This window comes from Salminus brasiliensis, chromosome 11, assembly GCF_030463535.1.
Source record: "Salminus brasiliensis chromosome 11, fSalBra1.hap2, whole genome shotgun sequence".
In the NCBI taxonomy this organism is placed as follows: domain Eukaryota; kingdom Metazoa; phylum Chordata; class Actinopteri; order Characiformes; family Bryconidae; genus Salminus; species Salminus brasiliensis.
The window spans coordinates 19,532,067-19,554,425 of NC_132888.1; the positions used below are offsets into that span (position 1 = coordinate 19,532,067).

At 41.6% G+C, this 22,359-nt stretch overlaps 1 protein-coding gene across 2 annotated transcripts in view; it reads right to left on the reverse strand.

Annotated features, from left to right (window-relative positions):
• The window catches only part of grik4 (glutamate receptor, ionotropic, kainate 4), a 510,448-nt gene that overhangs the window by 12,684 nt on the left and 475,405 nt on the right, over positions 1-22,359 (reverse strand). Inside the window, exons 15-17 of one of the 2 annotated variants that reach the window (XM_072692120.1) lie at positions 19,180-19,290; positions 805-914; positions 1-174 (exon numbers count right to left, since the gene is read on the reverse strand). In XM_072692120.1, coding sequence (XP_072548221.1) covers positions 1-174; positions 805-914; positions 19,180-19,290 — 395 coding nt within the window. Of the gene's footprint in view, positions 175-804; positions 915-19,179; positions 19,294-22,359 lie in introns of both variants that reach the window. The other variant, XM_072692119.1, reaches the window with a different exon arrangement.

A 22,359-nucleotide genomic window follows, 5' to 3' on the forward strand; every position in this document is an offset into this window, starting at 1 on the left:
CATACTCCACTGACACAGCGCGTGGAGAGCGCTCTTGGGGCGATGGTGGAGCCCTGCTGCATGAACCCTCCAACGGGGAACCAGAAGCTGTTCCCTAGAGAGTACTGATTAATAAGCAGACTGCAGCGTCCCTTCAGGCAGGGGTGTGGATTGTACCATTCGTAGGGGGTGAGCCTGTACTCCGGTGGAAAGGGAGGGAAGGGATGAGAAAGAGAAAGAGAGGAAAGGCAAACACAAGCTAGTCAGGAACGACTTTAACAGTTGACAAAGCATGAAGTCACCTGCAATCCCTGGTGGCTGTGTAACCTGTTTTTTCAGTCCCAAAGGAGGTAGTGTGGAGTGCACGGGCCTGCCTGTGACTGATGGCGCTATAATGACACTCTGCCGATGTGTTGCAGAGTGCAGAAGAGCACTGAGTCTCCCTCGGCTGCATGACAGCCTAACATTACAGTGCTCCAGGTCCAACATTTGCATGACTCTGAAAGAGTCACCTGGTTTTAATTTCAAGTGCAAACATCTCCACATCTATAGAACTCACCTTGCACAACAAAAGCCACCAGCCAGTCATTTTCCCAAAATACAGAAAGCCATCTTTCCCTATACTGTTCTGCCATGGACTGACAAAATGTGGATGGAAGACATAACTGCCTGTCAGCATGCAGCAATTCTACCCATTTCAGCCCAGCATAAAAGGCCTCATCAACATGCATGTAAATGTTCTGGACCGCCTTGATTTTCTTTCCATTGTAAGGGTGTTGTACCAGTTCCTCTTTGGTGGCAATCAGCATGGAGCTGGGTATTTACCTGGCAACCAGAAAGAGCACACAGCTAACCGCCAGATATGCCAGCAACATGAAGAGCCAGACCCCTGGAGAGAACGGGTCCAGGAAGGAAAAATACCCCGGTCTTCTTCCCTAGAAATAGACAAAAGGAGTGTTAGAACACTCAAGGCAGGTTTCCCTGTGACCTTTTCATGCTGTGTTATTTCAACTGCCAAGACATCCAGAAGGGATAATGGGCTTTTTTTTTGGTTCTTTTTTTAATTGCACTTGCTTGCTTGGCTAAAAGAAAACGCTTAGCTATCTGACTCCAATGGGCACAGGAGATGGCCAATTACTGCTGCAATAGAACAGGAAAACAGTTGCTGTACAATAGTCCAAACCAATTAGCCAGGTCCTCCTGCAGTTAGATGTACAATCAGTGTGCCAGCCATGAGTTAACAGTCTCTTATCAGTAAGGCAGCGACTGCGAAACCACAGAGTTGAATCTATAAACATACAGGTGCTTCAAAGGTGCTTAGAGTGGTCCTTTGAGCAATGCCAAAGAACCACATTCGGTTTCATAAGAAACCATGTTTGTAACAGAGATGTGTAAGTGTAAAGACGCACCAGTCGATGTAAAGGTTCTTTTCCAATTGAAAGGTTCATCACATTTACATCACATCTCTCTAAGAAACACTGAAGCACCTTTATTTTTAAGAGTGTACATTACCGACACCCAGGAAATGTGAAGCTTTAATAGCAAGGAGGCTTTAGAACATGGGTGTATCTTAGGGTATAATTAGTAACAACTTACCCAACTATTCCATAGAACCCTCAAGCACAAAAATGAGGGTTGACATATACGACTGAGATGATTCAATAGGCCAGTATTCCACAATCGGGCCTGCACCAAGGCAAAAATTCATAAATGCACCTGTAATTACCCCTCCCCCATATTAGTGTAATTGAGCGACATAAGAGTTGAGCAGGAGAATGGAAGAGCTGTAATTACATCTATGAATTCAAGCAGGCCTGTCTGCGAAGGCAGCTGCAGCCCTCCGTGAGAACCAGTGGTTTGAAGAGCAACATCAGAGCTGTCAGCGATTACAGTTGCCAGTACTACTAAACCACTACATTAAGAGACAGAAGTAGAGATCTCTGCAAAGAGAGAGAGAGAGAGAGAGGTAGAATGAACGCTGTACTTGTGCGAGTGCAGTTTTGCGCGTGAGCCGGTACCCTAATTGCACTGTCGAGTAGCACAAACGAAGGCTCGCATATGGAGCTCACAGGGTTTGTTGACTCGAGTTCAGCACTACGGCAATCTGCCGCGAGCTGAAGCAAGCGCTTTGTTTACAGCCCTTCTCTAAACTCCCTTTTTAGTTTACACAAAGGCGCAATCAACAAAGTACAGCAAGCAGTGGAGCAGAGGCGCAGCAGAAGCCAGCTGGAATGAGCGGTGGAACAGAGAGAGGGAGAGCGCACCACGCTGTTCACTAATGTGTGCTGTGATACTCGCGTTTACTCAGCATTCAGCGCCGCTCGCCGCTTCCGACTATGGAAGGCCCCTGCACAGAAGTGCGTACTGGTGGACAGTGCTGATCCCAAATTGGAATATCTTTCAAATACATCAAGGTTTCCCTGAAATCACACAATCAGATTACGCCCATTCTAATGAACACATTCAGACACTTTAAGTTGAAACATATGCAAATGCACGTGCACAGCTTACCCAGCCATGTAGAGAAGTACTGGCAAAAGAATAGGGCTTTCTGGAGCAGATCAACATGAATCTGTTGGCAACATGCCCAATGCCAGATGTGGACTAGAGGGCTATAAAGGCCCCTCGCTCTGACCTGTGGAGCAGTGGAACTGGGTTCCCTGGAATGATGGTGCTCCATCCAATATTTTTGGGATGAGTAGGGGAGTTGGGGATGAGGTAGGAAAGAGGTAAGGTGCTGATCATCCAACATTCATCCTGACCTCACTAACACTCCTGTCGCTGAATGCAATCAAATCCTAACAGCAATGATCCAAAATCTAGTAGAAGGGCCTTCCCTGGACAGTAGAGACAGTTACTCCAACAAAAGCAGGATAAATTCTTTAATGGCCTTGATTTCGGAAAAAAGCAATGAATGAACAGGCGTCCCAATACTTTTGTCTATACAGTGTATATTATTTTTCTTCTTCTGGGTTTCCTGTTAATTTTCTCCTGGATTTTCCAGGATATTGACATTGTTTTAACTCCAGATTGCTCAGTTTGATCTGATGTACAATTTCCATGTAGCAACAGGTTTTTGTTAGTAAGAATTACTTAAAGTAGCAACAGGTTTTTGTTAGTAAGAATGAACAACACCCAACCAATCACATGGGGTCTCACAGCAACCACTTGGCAACAGCTTGGCATAACAACTGCCTTTCGACCACCTAGCAGCCACAAAGCAACTCAACAGCAACCATCTGAAATACCAGAGCAACCACCTGTTAACACTCATGCACCCCTTTAGCAACCCTGTCAACACTCGTGCACCCCTTTAGCAACCCTGTCAACACTCATGCACCCCTTTAGCAACCCTTTAGCAACACCATAGCAACCACCAGAAGTCCCTTTTCAAAAAATGTCCCTTTTACTCCCCAGCCTGTACGCTTTAGATATGAAAACAGCAAAAACAGCCAGTTTTAAGTTCAGTTTCTGTGATGTCACTGAAACCAACATCTCCTTGTTCGGTCATTTAAAAGTTTAGCCCCGCCCACTCTGAGCTTATGAAAAGTATGTCAGTCAGACTGCAAGGTTTCTATAGTGGAAGCAATGGTTCTATACAGAACCATGAACACGCAGAAAAACACCTACATGCTTACAAGGGTTCTTTGCATTGGTAGAAAACGTTTATAATATTTTAAAAACTGTTCCACAGCCATTATGAGCCAAATACCCCCTTTTCAGTACTTTATAGAACTTTTTTGCTTCGAGTATATGACTACTGTTGGTACATAAACCCACAGAAACGTTATTAAAGGAAAATGAAATGAATGGGCAGAGACACATCGAGTTCTACAGGGTTCTACAGGGATGTGCGAGATGTCAGAGAGTAGAGCGCTTTTGTTTGGAATGTTTATTACACAGCTGTATTCATCTGTAAATTACACAGCATGGCCTCAAAGGCCTTGTGAACCACAGAAGCATATACGGCCAAACGCCGGCCAATGAAAAAGCAGCTTTGGGGCAAATCCACCTCCACTCTGCCCAGTCCACTGCGAGCTCTCAGGCTTCTCCAGGCTCTTATGTAACATGTTTTTCTTCTGCTTTATGTGTGTATGTCTGTGTGTGTGTGTGTGTGTGTGTGTGTGTGTGTGTGTGTGTGTGTGCATGTGTGTGCCGGAGGTGTGAAGCAAAAACTTTCTCTCCCTGACGCCGCCTGGGAATGTCACAATAAATGCCTGCACTAGTGTCAGCTGCAGGAGGCAGGGAAGGAGCTGATGAAGGGACATGAGGCAAACAGCAATCTGGCCCTTCATCACTATCCCCAGCACTCCACAGCCTCCACATCTGAAAGATGTTTTGGTCAGTGGAATCCTTACACATTTATAAATGACAAAAGAAATCGCTCAGGATTCAGTAGACATGAACACGTGTGAAATGCTCCTACGCTTTCCCAGGCAGGAGCTGTCCTGCTGCCAGTGCTTCAGGTCAGTCAGCAGGAGCGAAGGCTTTGTGGCGCAGGAGAGCAGGCTGAAAGGACAGAATCCCCTTCTCCACGCTCAACACCTTGGAAAACGTGTGGCCAATGGGAACATAACTCTCGTCATGGCTAGAGTGGCTCCAAGAAGAAGACAGGAGGCCTGGAGCAAGTGGCTTGCTTTATGGGCTGCTGGCCAGAGGGACTTGCTGTCTATTTCTTTCTCTTGCTCTCAGACACACATACAAACACACTAGTTTTTACAAAATGTCAGGACATAACAATTATACACAGTACTGCAAAAGCCTAAACCCTGCCTCAAACATATAAGGAAGGGCAGTGAGACTTTATTAGCTCAGTAAAACACTAGTAATATCACAACGCAATATTAGAACCAGTTCCAGCACTTTAAACGGGGCAGCCTAGTGTTATTTGTAGTTGTCATCCAACACCTGGTTTGGCTAATTAATGCATAACTGTTAAATATGAAATGTTAAATCAGATTGTTAAATCCAGAAACCAGCTTGGGATGTCCGGAAGACATCTGGTACCAAACACTGGGCCTCATTCACCAACCGTTATTAAGAAGATATTTCTTCTAAATACTCACTCATGCAGTTTTCAATAAGATTCTGGCCTTTATCAGTGTTTCCTTATTTGGGATTTGCTCAGTTTACGAGGGCAGTGGGATTCAGCATTATACGAGCAGTGCTGTGAACAATTCTGAGGTTTAAGAAAGCATTATGAATCTGAAACCAACAATCATGCGACACTCAAACTCACATTTCTCCTTATTTTGATGGTTAATGTGAACATTGCCTGAAGCTGTTGACCCATAGCTGCATGATTTTAGACATTTCACTGCTGCCACATGATTGGTTGATTATATAACTGCATGAATAACTGTACAGGTTTTCCAAAAAGTCATTTAGTGAGTGTATATGTAATATATTTAGTTATATGTAATGTAATATACATGTTTTTTGTCCTCCAGGACCAGGGTTGGGAACCACTGTTCTATGACATACCCAGTATGTCCAAAGGTGGACACACCTTCTAGCTACTTTACATTTCAACCATTGCTGACACAGATGCAATGTGTGCAAATGCACACACACAGCTTATCTAGTCCCTATAGAAAAGTAGCCAATAGGACTCTCCGGAGCAGATAAACATGAACCTATTGACACCATGCCTAATGTCAGATATGAGCTAGAGCTCAGCACTGAGCTGTGGAGCAGTGAAACTGAGTTCTTTGGAATGATGGTGCTCCATCCAATACATCCAACACCTTGGCCACACTAATGCTAACTAACTAACTCTCCCTGGACAGTAGAGACATTTACACCAATGAAAACAAGATAGACTCTTTTTAATACCCTTCATTTCAGATGGACCAATGAATGAGCAATACTTTTGTGTCCTAAATACTCCATATAGTACACCTCTAGTAACCAAAATTCAAAAATGAAACATGGAAAAAGCACATGGCAAGGTTAGGACCATCTAACTCTATTTTCTTGTTTTTCTTAGAAAATCAGGCCATTTCTGACCTGAGAACAAAGAAAACAGCTAGGTCCATCGCCTCTGTGGGCAGCTCATGAGTCTGCCATTGCCCTTCTTGTGCAACCCCCTCAATTAACTCATCACACTAATGACTAATCAGTCATTTAATCTTTATCCGCACTCTCTCCCTGTTACAGAGAGGTCACGCAGGCCATACTGGTGGTGGCTGGAGGCTAGCAGCTTGAGTATTAAATACAGCGACTTTCTTCACTTGGGCTGCATCTAATAAATCCCACATTCATGTAATGCTCTCAATCACACTCCGGTCATGGTCCGCTGTGTGTTGCCTTACACAATATCGCGGCACACTGCGCGCCGGGTCTGGATAAACCAGCATTTTTTTGACATGTAATGAAAGCAAGACTGGAGGCCACGTTTGATTCCATTTTCTGTCATTATTGATCAGCCGCAAAATTTCATTTAAGGCTCGGAATAAGCAAAAAATAAGGGGTTCCTTGTCAGGATCGGTGGTGCGCAGGATCAATAGCAAGTGGATTAGATCTAAACGAGCGCATGCACGCGCTATTCAGATATCGAATTGAACAGCAGAACTAAGGGTGCTGGATTAGAGGAGCTGAGAGATTGCCAAGGGCCAGAGAGGAACACACCACGGCTGTGGAGAGACTCTGCAGAGCTGCTTCGTCAGGCCTTTCATCACTTCATCTCGCCCTGATTTACTTATGTCAGAAACGCATGACATTCGCCTTCTGTCTTCTTTCTCGTACTCCTATTCTTTCACTGCTTTTTTTTCCTCTCTGCTTGACTCCCTCCTTCGCTCTTTCTCTCTCTCTCACTCTCTCTCTCCCTCTCTCTCTCTCTCTCTCTCTCTCTCTTCTCCGGCTGCGTCTGTCTTTCACCCTCATTTTCCATCACCTTTTCTCTCTCTCTCTCTCTCTCTCTTCTCCGGCTGCGTCTGTCTTTCACCCTCATTTTCCATCACCTTTTCTCTCTCTCTCTCTCTCTCTCTCTCTCTCTCTCTCTCTCTCTCTCTCACACACGTTGCCTGTCTCTCATAATCAGTCTCTTCCACCTCCTGTTCCCTAGCCCTGATTTAGGGAGCAGCATGAGGGAGCGTGTGAATGTGTGTGTGGGTGTTTGTTTTCCTACATTTTCGAGACAGGGATCCAGGAGAAGTGGAAAACTTTGTTGTGTGCTACATGTTTCAGTGAGGACCCCGCAAGGCCTTCTAGGTCTTAGTGGAAGACTACATTGAAAATGTTCAGTCAGGTTTTTTGTGGTGTCCAGGTAGATGTAGCTAAACCAGTAGTACAGTAGTATTCAACCTCAGCATTTAACCCATCCACACACACTACAAACTAGTGAATACGGCAGTGAGAACTCCCTAACTTCCTGCTGGTCCAGGGGATCGATCTGGTTGACCTCTGGTTCTAAGCACATTTTTAACCCCTTGAACCACAAACACAATATCACCTTTTTTACATGGAGAAAAGACAGATTCCTCCGAGATATGAACTGGACGACCACAGTGCTAACCACTACATCATGCAACCTCAGCCTCGGCCAGGACTTCACTGGTAGAATTCAAAGCCTAAAACAGCATATCTACATATGCCACTGTGTAACGCTGCATAGTCATGTTTCTGTAGAGTCCTGTTATATTTGTAGACTCTGTCCACCTGCTTCTTACACTTTCAATGATGATTGTTTATTTCCGAGCTTGTCCAGAAATGCATGTGCCTTTAGGGGTGGATCCTAACACTAGATGTTGCCCAGGAGCAAGAATAACCAATTTTGGAATAACGCTGCTTTCAATTGGTCCAAATTGGTACATTTTCACTACACAACTTCACAATTTTCTTTATTTTTGTCAAAAAAGGCACACAATAGACGACCAGACAAAGACGGAGCATCACAGACATAATAAGTGTTGCCGTGGCACAGGCGAACACAAAGATCCTCAAAATAACAAATCTCTAGAGAACTGGCACAACTCTATCATCCCCAGACAAAAGCAAAGATGAAGCTGGATATGGTGCACCTCACAGGTCTTGTTTACATGTCTTGTTTTGTATTCTGCTGCGGGAGCTGGAGATAATAGGCTGCATATTCCAACACTTTTGAAAGTATAAGATCCTTTACGAACTTTTGGAGGTTCTTCAGTTGGAGGTTCAACTGTGGAGGAACCTCTTTAGGTGCTTTGAGGAACTTTAATAAAAGACTCCTTGAAGGTTTCTTAAAGCACCTTAAGAGGTTCCTCCACAGTTTCAAACTGAATAACCGCCAAAAGTTCCTCAAGGATCTTATATTTTGAACAGTGTTTGAACTGACCGCTGATTTAGAGCCTCATATTAGCGATCTTTTGGCTAGCTGTCTACGACGCATCACGCAACTTGATTAAGGGCGTGTCAGTGTGTCTTTGCTATTGCAAAGATGGGAAAAGTATGAAATGCACAAAAGGCATGTACTAAGTCTTTTAATTAATCATGGGTGTGTTTTGGGCGTAACGTGCAATAAACCAATCAGCGTGTCACCTGCCATTCCCTTTAAGAGCCAGGTGCGGTCATCTGACTGTTGACGTCTGCCTAGGTTGTTTTCAGACAGTGGCACAGCGATGCCAAGATAGCAATACAAATTTACCTGAACACACCTCATTTCGAGACCACCGCCCCCCTCAGCGTAGATATTCGCAAGCACTGTTGCTATTTAAATAACACAGTCGGAAGGCATTAAAATAGACTGTTGGGGTGGAGAGACAGCAACACAGAGCGTTGCAACACACCTTGCGCATGGTGTTAAACAGGGCCCCTAACATTGTAGTAGACAGTGAGCGTCTAGAAATTCTCAGTTAAGGATACATTTTTTTGGCAAGCTTATCCAAATTTGCCAGTATCTTTGCTTATTCTTCCCCTGGCTCTTTTACTGACCCGAATGACTCGTTTACTCATCGCTGGCTCGTATGTTGCTGAAAATCTCATACTAAAGAACTGGCGATTGTTTTTTTGAGTCATTAAACAAAACATGCTTGAAAATACCGGAGGGCTTCTGATCACCCTGGAGCGTGATCCGGGAGTTAAAGATTGACTCTATTATTTTCTAACGCCATAAGATCCATGCTGGCAATTGCTTTCAGTGAAGCTCTGGATGTGGAAAATCGCTTTAGAGCGTGAAAATATTGTCGGAAGCAACAAATCAGGGAACATGTGGTTAAAAATCAGCTAGTGTAGACCTGGCATTAGTTATACTGACAGCCTCTAAATCCATTTCATGGGTCTTATATACAGATGATGTCCAGATTCATCCACTATCATCTACACCTGGCCATAGAAATGTGTCTGTTAGACAGACAGACAGACGATTTTCATGGGTTGATTTTCTTCATGCATAATTCCCATGCAATTGTTTGTGTTTTTGAAAATCTTCAGAGATGATGCTACAGCAGAAATTCTACTCTATAGAGTACTGCATTCTCCTTAGTTTCTATGGCAGTGTAAAAGGCAACATGCAGCCTTTCCACACCCCTTGTGGTTTGCACTGTGCTTGCCATTTGGGCGTAAAAGTGGAAGGGGCTCTCAGTAGCGAGGGAGGGTGTGCAAAAAACGCATACTGGCTAGCTGAAGACAGCACATTAGCATGCATGCAAGTTTATTTCAGAGGCTATAGTTTCCTAGCTAGTTTTAACACTAGTACCTATAATCCTGGAAACCAACTTGGGCCGAGACCTGCTTCCATGCTAACCTTTTCTTGAAAGGTCACGACTGTTTGTACAGCTCGTGTTAAACTAGCCTTTCCTCCATGTTGGAGGGACCTATCAGATGCACTCATGCTCTCCCAGAATTGGCCGATGTGCGGCATGCAAAAATTGAAAACATGTCAACTTTATAAGACCCCATGTGCCTGCCAAGCCAGAATATATTTACCGCTGTACTTGCCATGTACTTAAGACCCATGCAGCAGAAATGCAGTGAAAATGATGTGTTTGTAGGCGTGGTGGTGAATTCACATTTAGGGTGAAGGCAGCTATAAGCTGTTTATGATTAGGTATGCAGCAAAGAAACAGGTGCATTTACACATGGCTCTTATCTCTATCTGTTCCAGCCTGAACTGCACTGCATATTTACTCCCTATATATCAACACATTTATTAACACATTTCTCCAGATTAACCTTTTAAACCATCCATATCCATAGTTATATCTAAACTTATATCTGAAGTACAGCAGCAGCTTGCATGTTGTATGTTCCTTAGAGAGAATCCACAGCTGAATCTTGAATGGCTCTTTAATTCCAGAATTTTCAGCTTTTAGCAGTGTATTATATGTCTAATAGAAGGCGCTTCATATTCCGCTATAGGTTTCTGAACTCCCTGCTTAACATTAATGCGCTATTTGGGTATAAAGGCAATAGCTTCATGACTTACAGTATGTGGTGCGTTGGAGAAGGAGAAGAGAGCCGTTTGAGATTCAGCTTGTGACTGTAGCACTCTCATTCAAATACAAGCTCTTAAACGCTTCGCAAGTCCCATTGAGACTCTTGATAAAACCAGTTATTTCCAGCTACTGCTGTGAATTTGTTTGACTGACTGAAGTGCATCAGGTATGAAATAGCATTTACAAGCAAAGCCCCCCACTGATGCCCACAATACCAGTAACAGAAGTTAGCTCTGGAACACATCTTGCTTAAACTACACAAGCTGTGTGAGAGTAAGAGGGTACTATCTTGGAAATGGAGCTAGAACTATATGTAAGACTGCCTGTATGACATGTAGAACATAAGCTGTCTATATTTATCCGTATAAATAAAGTGGAATAAACAAGTCTGGCTCCCCTTTGTTAATGTCAGTAATTAGGTGAGTAGAAGATAAACTGATCTCCTAAAGCAAGAAAAGTTTGAGTGGAGTCTGCACAAAGGAAACTAATTAGGTACTAATGTTATGGCTGTATTGGCTGCAGATGGTTAGAACATCCGTAAAGAGTATTCTGGAGGAGCCTGTCTTATTTAAACCTCAGACATTCAGTTTGGTTTGGTCTTGGATGTTAAAGTGAGTGGGATCAGCATGACCAGATCCAAAGTGTTCTTCAGAAAGAAGGTTGTAAATGTTTTAGAGTCTGGGAGGGGATTTCAAAAGATCTCAGAACACTCAGAAATCAGCAGTACCACTGTCTGCAAAATAATGTACAAGTGGAGAACATTGAAAACAACCACCATCATGACCTGGTCAGGCTGTCCTGGCAAGTTCAGTCTCCAACAATCCTAAAATGCTTTCACAGGATCTACGGGCAGTAGCTGATGTCAAAGTACAGCATCTACCAACATAAAGACACTGCATAGTGTTTCATTTCCAGAGCAGGTGTGCAAGGAAGAAACCCTTGCTGGCAAAACAACCATAATACAGCAAGACTAAAATTTCGAGAGAACACCTAGAGCAAGGCCAGGACATCTGGGACAATGTGCTTTGGACAAATTAATCCAAAGCTGAAACATTTGGACACCGAAACTAAGGACATGTTTGGTGAAAGCCAAAGACAGCATTGTAGCACAAGACCTCATACCAACCGTGAAGCATGGAGGTGATAAGATCATGGTTTGAGACTACTTTGCCAAAACACGGGCTTGGCAAGCTCTCCATCATATAATCCACTAGGAGGCCATCTGTCTAAAAACTAAAGCCGAAACGTCCCACAGCTAAAAGAATTCTGCGGAGGAGTGGGAGAATCTCTTCTAGCTGATTTCAGAGACTTGTAGATGGTTATAGGAAAAGTCTAATTGAGGTTAATTCAGCCAAAGGTGGAAATACCAGCTATTAGGACATAGGATGTGTAACTGTGTCCTCTCAAGAAAATCACATTTCTATAAATTACATTTTATGTAATGTGTGAAGATGTTGTGCACACACACCAATCAGAACATTTGAGGCATGGACTCCACAAGACCTCAGAAGGCACCCTGTGGTATGACACCAAGACGTTACTTTTGTCGATATAGTGTAGTTCTGGATTTTCTGAGGACTATACTTTGGCCGTTAGCCTCATTTTGTACTCTGTGGTATGCATGGGATTTAAAAGATGTCTCAAAAGATGTTGTATACACACACCGATCAGAACATCTGAGGTATGGACTCCACAAGACCTCCGAAGGCATCCTGTAGTATGACACCAAAATGTTAGCAGCAGATATTTTAGGTCCTGTAAGTTGTGAGGCTGGGCCTTAAGTGCCCTTGGACCACTTTTGGTAGATAGTGACCACTGCAGGAATCACCTTCAAGAACCAACTGTTCACATGCTGCCTAATATGTCCTACTCCTTGACAGATGCCACTGTAGACGAAGATAATCAGTGTTTTGTGTTTGTCAGCATGCAGGAGTACAGATGAGTACCGCTTTCAGTCCTAGATGCCAGCACAGAGGTGCAGCAGCTAAGCTAATGGCGCACCTGCTGCTATTGATTCTTTCAACTGCTTGGCCAACGGGAGCATGCACAGCCGCACCTCTTAGTGCTGTGAAGGGTGGGTGGGTGGGGGGGTGGTTTGGGTAGGGGTTTGCAGTGTTTATGTGCTTACGTGTCCGTGTGTATGTGTGTGTGTGTGTGACAGAGTGTGTGTGTGAATGCCCTACTGGGACAGCACATTAATGTTTGCTCAGATCGTGCCAAAGCAGCTCCATCCGGCCCGTGGCCAATGCAGAGATCAGTGTGTCACCTTGGGTTTGGGGAAGGCTTTGATTAATGGTGTGCGGGCCTTTAAAAAATAAAAGAGCTATTGGATTTCCAGTGCCGCCGTGTACTTTTACTCAGGGTGTTATTGGTGTGAATTAGATAGAAGTCACAATCAGTGGGTGAACAGGATTGGGAAGGAAAGCATCACATTTATCAGCTGCTTCACACACCGGCACACCATCTGCTCCAGAGCGAGAGAGGAAAGCGCAGGCCTGTGGCACACACACACACACACACACACACACACACACACACATTTAACCTGTCTCTATCACCAGCGGCCCAACTGCAAAATAAAAAAGGGGTGGGGGATCAAAGGAGATGGCTTAAATAACACACTGGGGTTGTGTGTGTGTGTGTGTGTGTGTGTGTGTGTATATATATATATATATATATATATATATATATATATATACAACATTAATACTACTAACAGATGAAGCAGATGAAGTAAGGACAAGCATCATTAGCTTATTATTAACAGTTTAGACAAGTAAAATTGGTGTGAACGGTGCTCCATTTAACACTTTTGGGATGAGTTGGGGAGATGGTAATGAATGGTGGTGATAATCAAACATCATGACCTTAGTCATGCTCTTGCTGAATGCAATCAAATCCTCACAGCAATGCTCCACAAAATATCTAGTATAAATCCTTCTCTGCATAGTAGAGAAAGTTACTCCAACAAAGGCAGGATAAACTTTTCTTTAGTACCATAGATTTTCGAAAGAAACAATAAATGAGAAGGTGTCCCAATACTTTTGTCCATGTAGTGTAGTTTTGGATTTTCTGAGGACTATAATTTGGTTGTTAGCCTCATTTTGTACTCTGTGGTATGCATGGGATTTATATGGTCTGTTTGTCAATTATGAACTTTCAACCCAGTGCAAATTTGGTGCATGGACCTCTAAGACATATTTGAGTGCCCCCCTCCTAGAAACTGTTCTTGACCGGACTAGATGTCATGAAAGAGTCTCGCTCAAAATAATGGTTATCACATGATGGCTGGAAACGAAGCTTTGTTATGTCTCTGAAACATATTTTTCAAATCTGAGATGCGTTATATTTACACTGAAGGCATTTAGCAGATGCTCTTATCCAGAGCTTACAAAAGTGTATCACTGTTTACTCAGAAAAATACCCTTAGCTAGTTTGTATCAGCTAGGATCCAAAAGATGAGATACTACTTAGATAAGATACTAAAGATCAGACACTACTTAGATTAGATCCTAAAGATCAGATACTACTTAAATTAGATCCTAAAGATTAGATACTACTTAGATTAGATACTAAAGATGAGATACAATTTAGATTAGATACTAAAGATCAAATACTACTTAGATTAGATACTAAAGATCAGATACTACTTAGATTAGATCCTAAAGATTAGATACTACTTAGATTAGATACTAAAGATGAGATACAACTTAGATTAGATGCTAAAGATTAGATACTGCTTAGATTAGATACTAAAGATTAGATACTATTTAGATTTGATACTAAAGATGAGATACTGCTTAGATTAGATACTGAAGATTAGATACTATTTAGATTAGATACTAAAGATCAGATACTACTTAGATGCTACTAAATACAAAAATCAGTATGGAAACCACACAACTTGACACTGCACACGCCCAAGTACTGTTGGAAGAGGTGGGCCTTTGAAGACAGCGAGGGACTCTGCTGTTCAGACACCCAGGGGAGGTTTGTTTACCACTTCGCACATGGCATTTGGTTTGAATTTCAGGTGTTGTTCCCAAGCCGCCAAAATACAATAAAAGTCCTAAATAAAAATCCTCAGTACTTAAGTGTTTTTGACTTATTTCTGTGTTCGACAGTCTACAGTCTATGTGCATATTCAACAGTGTTTTTTTCACATTACTAAATATCTATTCTTTTGTAGATGAGGAGAACAAAACAATTACATTCTCTGATGAAACACATTTTCAGATTAAAAAAAGAATGCTGACTGGTTCGGTTTGAAAAAAGCTTATGCTCACACACAAGTGAATCAGGCAATGGTTGTGTAGCATTTTTATTTACACAACAGGTGGCGTTGTAGAGCTGTTTCAAATAGTTCAATGCATCTATCTATTTTGGCTTCTAACGTGTTACTGCTGTAAAAGCCTCGACCTACCCATCCTCACACAACCCTAAATAAGCACATAAGCACAGTAGAATGTGAAATTCTTACTGTTTCTGCAGGAGTTTCAGTTCATTAATGCCTTTTTTGTTAGAAGCTCCGTAACTAAGTGTGGCTGCCTGATTTGCACAACCTGCCTGATTTGGAGGGTGCATGCGCAAACCTTCGTGTACTTTTTAAAAATATTCCACACAACACTGGGCACGGGTGAGTGTTGTGGTATCCTGATGCATGTGTTCATGTTCCATATATTGCTTGTTTAACAATGTCCCATTATTGCACTGAAAATGATATGAAGGTGAATATTTACAATTCCTGACACACTCCTGACACTGAATGACCTGGTGACAGCCTTTGCATTTCTATAAGTAGTCTTAATACAGTTGTGACAGTTGGATCGTCCATATAATCGTCCGTATTTGGCTTGATTTGACCTAATAATATACAACTGGGAATATATGGAAATGCATAAGTTGCTTCTGCGACACTATTTTAAGGGGAAAAACAGTGTTTTCACCTTTTATGATGAATATTGCATTATGCAGAGGTCATTATTAAGCATACAGAGCATACACAATTATACCACATAACAGTGGATACATACCCTTTTAATATTTAATATTCAATCATTTGAATCATTTTCCTATCGTTTTAAGCATAAAACCCTACATACCACACATTGTGCGGCTGAACCATAGAGGGACACGCTTCTTAATTGCATCATGGAGAACAGCAGAACGCTGTGGCACGCTGATCTTCGAGTACATGACAGCCTGGATTTGGAAAAACAGCGCCACCAGTGGATACGAGCTGCTTGTGAATTATAAAATATGTACAAACATGTTTGTGCACATTTTAGGACTTTCCTAGGGTGGACTTTAGTGGTATATGTGATAAATCTTGCTGTCATTTCAAATCTATTGAGGTAGTGTACAAAGGCAGCATTACAAATATATATATATATATATATATATATATATATATATATATATATATATACATATATATTAAGCAACCGTAAACATCTGAATACAAATACAAACAGTAAAGTTCTGACTGTCTTACAATTACTAATCTAAAGGGAAGGGATTTGGGGGTGTGGTGTTTTACAAGAGGGCTGATTTCTCTCATTTTTTTGGCACTGAAGCGTAATTCTTTTCATCAGACAGCCTATTTAAATCTGTCATTTCTGTCATCCACACTCTATTTACATCTGGCCACATAAATGTGTGTCTGTTAGACAGATGGAAATCCAATTTGCATCGTTGCATAACTCCCATGAAGTTCATTCTTTTACTGCAGGATTATCTTCCAGATGCCATAACAGAAATTCTGTTCTATGCCATTACGCAGTTTGTAAGCACTAAAAGAAGAAACCTTTTAGTCATAGGAACTCTTTTTTTAACACATGCAGAAATGTAGTGTTAGTTATGTGTGGGAGACGTAAAGATGACGTATGTGGCTTGACGGAACAGCATCTGCAGAGCATCTCAAGACACCTAATTAAGTGTCTGAGTGATCAGATAGCAATCATAAGACCTGAAGATGCATGAAGTGGCTAAGTGAAAACTGCCTCAAACTGATCTTTAAAGATGAATTTACGCAGATATTTGAACGTTTCTGTATCATTAAAACAATCTATTTAAGATGCTTAAGGTGATAATAGTCAGTATTATAAGTACACTGAGATCCTTGAAGAAAACTGGACCTCAGACCAAAGCACAAAGCCAAGAAAACAAATAATTGGTCTGTGAAAGTTCTAGAGTGGCCCAGCCAGATCCCAGACCTGAATCCGATTGAACATCTGTGGAAGGAGCTGAAAATGGCTGTGTACCGTCACTCCCTATCCATCCTGATGGAATTTACAAGCATATGCCAAGAAGAATGGGCAAAAACGTCCAGAAACAAGTGTGCCAGGCTTGTGGCTTCTTTCCCAAGATGCCCTAACGTAATAAAATGTAGAGAAGGTGAAAAGGGAGGGAAGGCTTCCTGCCTTGACTGTATGTTAGAACAACCCAAATGCATTGGGTGTGAATAACTTAATACTTTATGCAACATGAATAATTGATATAGTTGACTAATATTATCATGCAATAAACACTGACAGTATAAACTTGTGGTTACGCAACAGTAAACACTGCAGTACTCAGCCAGCATATGGTCTATACACTCAGCAGTACAGAGACCAGTAACTTGCTCCTGGACAGAGGGTTAACCACTATATAAAATGAAATGAACACCCATGAGAATGTGGCCTGGGGGGAATGACTACGCTCTGGTGGTGAGTGAAGGGAGAGGACATGCCCAGTATGCTACCAGATGGTACCAGGAACCAGTGGGAATGATGTGAGTTTTACTCATCAAGGTTGTACTGCCCAAACATAAGGCACACCCTGAAGATCACCATTTACATTTACATTTAAGGCTTATCCAGAGCGTCTAGAATAATCTCAGCTAGTTTGAATAGGCTAAACATTCAAAGATACCTCTAAGCTTAGAAACGATAAGGTGATCACTCTGCTATTCGCCCACGTATTCTCTGAGGGTCTTCAGTCTGCGTTTGAAGACAGTGAGCGACTCAGCCATTCGGACACCCAGGGGAAGTTCATTCCACCACTTCGGTGCAGGACAGAAAAAAGCCTGTACGGGTCGAGCCAAGCTGTACTTGAAGCTCGAAGGGCTCTTGGTGTGGATCAGCATTTGACCATTGCCATCAAGTACGGAGGGGCTGGTCTGTTCTTGGCTTTGTAGGCCAGCATCAAGGTTTTGCTTCAAAGTTTTATGTCAACCATATTTCATTGAGACAAGTCAGTCTATCTCAACTGAATAAATTCCCCTGAATAAACTCAAAATAACCCCAAATCTTGATCTTAACTACCTGAGTGTGTCTCTCCCTTATTCATCTTTGAGTTGCTTAAGATTAATTAACCTTAGTGACTCCACCCAAACTATTTCATTAAGAGGTGCAGTGAGGTTTAACAGTGTAGTGATATGGTGTAGGGTCCTCTTTTGCTCTGCACATGGATTCTACAAGATGCTAGAAACGTTTGTGGTGGAAGTTTTCAAATAAATGTGGTCTTTGTATGTTACATTATGAACTATATATGCATGACTTAGAAGAAGCAGCTGTTCCGCTCCCTGTAAGGGTTTCTGTAGAATTTACGACCTGCTCTCCAGGGGGTCGTGGAGGACACAGGCAGAATGCATGGGTAGTGAATGACCTGTATGTATTAAACCTTAAACAAGCTCACATGAATGAGGAATGACCACAGACCCTCATGACCCACACAGACCCTTAGGTCTCACATACAGTGCATATCATGATATGCACTGTATGTGAGACCTGAGGGTCTGTGTGGGTCGTGAGGGTCTGTGGTCATTCCTGCTAACCTGCTAACCTTTGTGCTGACATGTACGAAACGGATAATCAAAGAACTATATCCGAGAATGCATGCGGGATGCTCTGCAGAATAGAACTGCATTCCTCCTTTCCTGAGGCAACTGGCTTGGTGGTCTGTTCGGAGAGCATCTCCCGTTCTACCACATCCCAAAGGTGATCTATTGGATTTAAATAAAGAGTCAGTGACTGGGAAGACCAGTCACTAATAAAACCAGTATGAGAAGACTTTTGCTTTGTGACATGGTGCATCATCATGGGTAAATAGTGGTTGTGAGGGGCACATGGTCCACAACAACACTCAAACAGGCTGTGGCCTTCAAGCGATGATTGGTCTGTTGACCAAAGCAGGTTGGGTCCATAGATTCATGCTGTTGGCAACAAATTCTGACCCTACCTACTCAGCAATGCCTCAGCAGAAATTCACTGAGATCATCTTTTCAGTCCTCAACTGTCTAAATGTAGTGAGCCTGTGCTCACTGCAGCCTCAGCTTTCTGTTCTTGGCTGACAGAAGTGGAACCTGACGTGGGCTGCTGCTGTTGTGGCCCATTACCCTTGAGATTTGATGTGTTGTGCGTTATGAGATGCTTTACTGCTCACCACAATTGTATCTGAGTTAACACAGCCTTTCTGTTGGCCCAGAGGAGTAGATTCACTGCTAAGTTTGGACAGTTCATTTAATGGCTACATTTGCAGTGTAGACATCACAGCCCTGGTTCCACTGTGAAGAAATCAAAGTCTGGTGAATCGTTTCACACCAAACCACTCTGAATCACTTTGATTATGTGAAATTGAATCTCTCTCTCTCTCTCTCTCTCTCTCTCTCTCTCTCTCTCTCTCTCTCTCTCTCTCTGTTGTTAGAAGCTGCAGACCACTAGGCAGGCAGCAGGGCTCTATGGAGGAAGTGGTGTGTGAGGTGTGGACAGGAGGGATGTGAGCAGCAGAGTCGGCGGCTGGTCCTCACCAAGTGCACCCGGTACATGATGCTAATCCCCAGAGTCATGAAGGGCTTGGAGAAATCGATGACCTTCTCCCTCTCAGCTGTGATGGTCAGTCCAGCCACAGCCAGGTCAGCCTTCTGTAACACACAGAACACACACGTTCACACATGCAGACACAATCCCACACACAAACACAACAAACGGCAACTGTTAGCGGAGATGTGACACAGGGGTTACAGCAGTGAAACTCAGAGCTGAAGCCGATAAGTGCAGAAAAACAGTCATGGAGGTCAAAATCCAGGAGCCAGAAACTGGCTTGAGGTCATTCTGCTGACCCATTTAAATAAGGGTGCATAACTAATGTATGGTAGGTATATAAGATCATTAACAAGCACATACTCAATGTATTAATTACATTTCTACATTATTAATCACATCTACACTCAATTAAACTCAGTTTGTACTATTTTATGAGCAAACTTTTCAAATACAAAACAGTTGACAAACTAGATGCTGCTGATGCCCCTGACCTGTGTGCTGCTAAAGCTGCTGAAGCTGTTTTCGTCCAAACTGACGGTTCAGTAATACTTAGATTCTTCTCCTCACGTCGATAATTTCATGATTTACAAGACTGTGTGTGTTTAACATAGACATATTACTGCTTACTTCTAGCTAGTGTAACACCACTTCTGTTGTGGTGGTCTGTGTGACGTTCTACAGCACCTATTTTTATACGTTGTTTATTAAGTACAGTTTTCTTATAGTAATAATGAGCACTTACACAAGAACCCTCAGCAGTCCTTGATTGTATATTCCAGTCATTTCATGACCTTATTAATAATCATGAACATGCACCGGCCTCATGTCCTCGCAGTGCTTAATGAAAAAGCCATCACTTTCTAAGTAGACTCATCCACTACAATAATGCTAATTAGTGCCTCTATGGGAATTAGCGCTGTGTTTTCACGTTCCTTTACTGGGTTTAATACTATGTAAAGCAGCTTTACTGCTTTTTAGAGCTGGAAAGTGAAAAAAGGCATGTAAATCTAATCCAGTACCGGGGTATGTTTGGAATTACTGCCACAAACACAGTAAGATTTTACCCTTATTTCTATTGTTTTTTTTGTGACATCCTGTGGTACAAACAAATCTATAAATTAATGATTCTGTAAACATAAATAATCAATCTATGAATGTTTTTTTTTTCTCAAAAGTGTGTGATCTGCAAAGGATAGCCATATGTATAATGATTGAATTGGGTGCAAAAGTTTCTTTCTTATGTCACAATGATGCAAATACAGCACTTGGCAACACAGCCCCCCTGCTGGGATACTATAGAAATTTCTTAGCAGCCATCTAGCAACCCCATAGCTGCCATGTGAGATACCCTAACTACTGCTTAGTAACCACCTAGCAACCATGTAGTAAGCACTAAGCAACATCATAGCAACCACCTAACACCACCTACAGCAACTTCCTAGAAACACCATAGTACAATTTTTAAAAACTACCTAGCAACCCAGCAGCAATCACCAGTTTTACTCTACTGAGCACATAGCAACAGCCTACCAACTGCCTGAAAGTGGGAACCACTTAGGATGTGCAATTTTGTATGCGACTGTATTTATGGCTGTTCGAATGAGCACCTCTGCTACTGACCGCATGCAAGTTACCCACCCACAGGCACAGCAAGCAGCCCAGGACTGAACATGGAAAATGGACACTGAAATACTGTGATAGGCATTGTGATCGTTATGCAACGCTCCCCAGCAACAGATCCCCCAATTTCTGTAAAGAGATAACCAACATCTTTACAGAGGCTTACAGAACAGCCAAATAGAGATAGCAGGCAGTTTAACCGCTTCAGCTGTCGAACAAGGGCTACCTTCACCTGTCAAAGTTATTTCAAACATTTGAACTGCTTTTGAATTCTGAAAGGTAAAAGCATATATGTCTAAATATATGAAATGTAATTTGTAAATAATAGTGTTTCATTTCATTTTCATTTAAAAAGCCAATTATTTTAAGATGATAATGCTAAGAGATTATTTTAAGATGATAATGCTAAGAGATTATTTTAAGATGATAATGCTAAGCCATTATTTTAAGATGATAATGCTAAGAGATTATTTTAAGATGATAATGCTAAGCCATTATTTTAAGATGATAATGCTAAGCCATTATTTTAAGATGATAATGCTAAGAGATTATTTTAAGATGATAATGCTAAGCCATTATTTTAAGATGATAATGCTAAGCCATTATTTTAAGATGATAATGCTAAGCCATTATTTTAAGATGATAATGCTAAGAGATTATTTTAAAATGATAATGCTAAGAGATTATTTTAAGATGATAATGCTAAGCCATTATTTTAAGATGATAATGCTAAGCCATTATTTTAAGATGCTAATGCTAAGTTATTATTTTAAGATGATAATGCTAAGAGATTATTTTAAGATGCTAATGCTAAGCCATTATTTTAAGATGCTAATGCTAAGCCATTATTTTAAGATGATAATGCTAAGCCATTATTTTAAGATAATGCTAAGCCATTACTTTAAGATGATAATGCTAAGTCATTATTTTTGAGATGCTAAGTAATTTTTTTGAGACGCTAATGCTATGTCATTATTTTGAGATGCTAAGTCATTATTTATATGAGATGTTTTGTGGTTATTGAGAGATGATTTCTGATGACTTTGAGATCTTATTCTTACTATTTTGAGACTTTTAGCCTCAAAATAGTCTCAGCCTTGTTGGAACATTTACTGTTCGATGATAAAAGCATATATGTATAAATGTATAAATCTACTTCTTACAATATGAAATATAATTTGTCCGCAGCAGTTCCAATAAATTGCAGAGCAGCCAGCAGAGGCCTGTAAATTGTAAATTATAAGAAGGGGTGTTTCACGCTATGATGTACTGGAAGGGGAAAAGCATCTTAACACCACTTACATGTTTTTATTTAAAATGCCGTTTGTTCACCATCTCCCACAGTTTGCTTATTTCATCACTTTTGGGATAAAAAAAACAAAAAAACACTAATAGGCTAAATATTACAAAACTACCATTCAAATCATTATTTTGAGATGCTAATGCTAAGTCACTATTTTGAGATGCTAATGCTAAGTCACTATTTTGAGATACTAATGCTAAATCATTATTTTGAGATGCTAATGCTAAATCATTATTTTGAG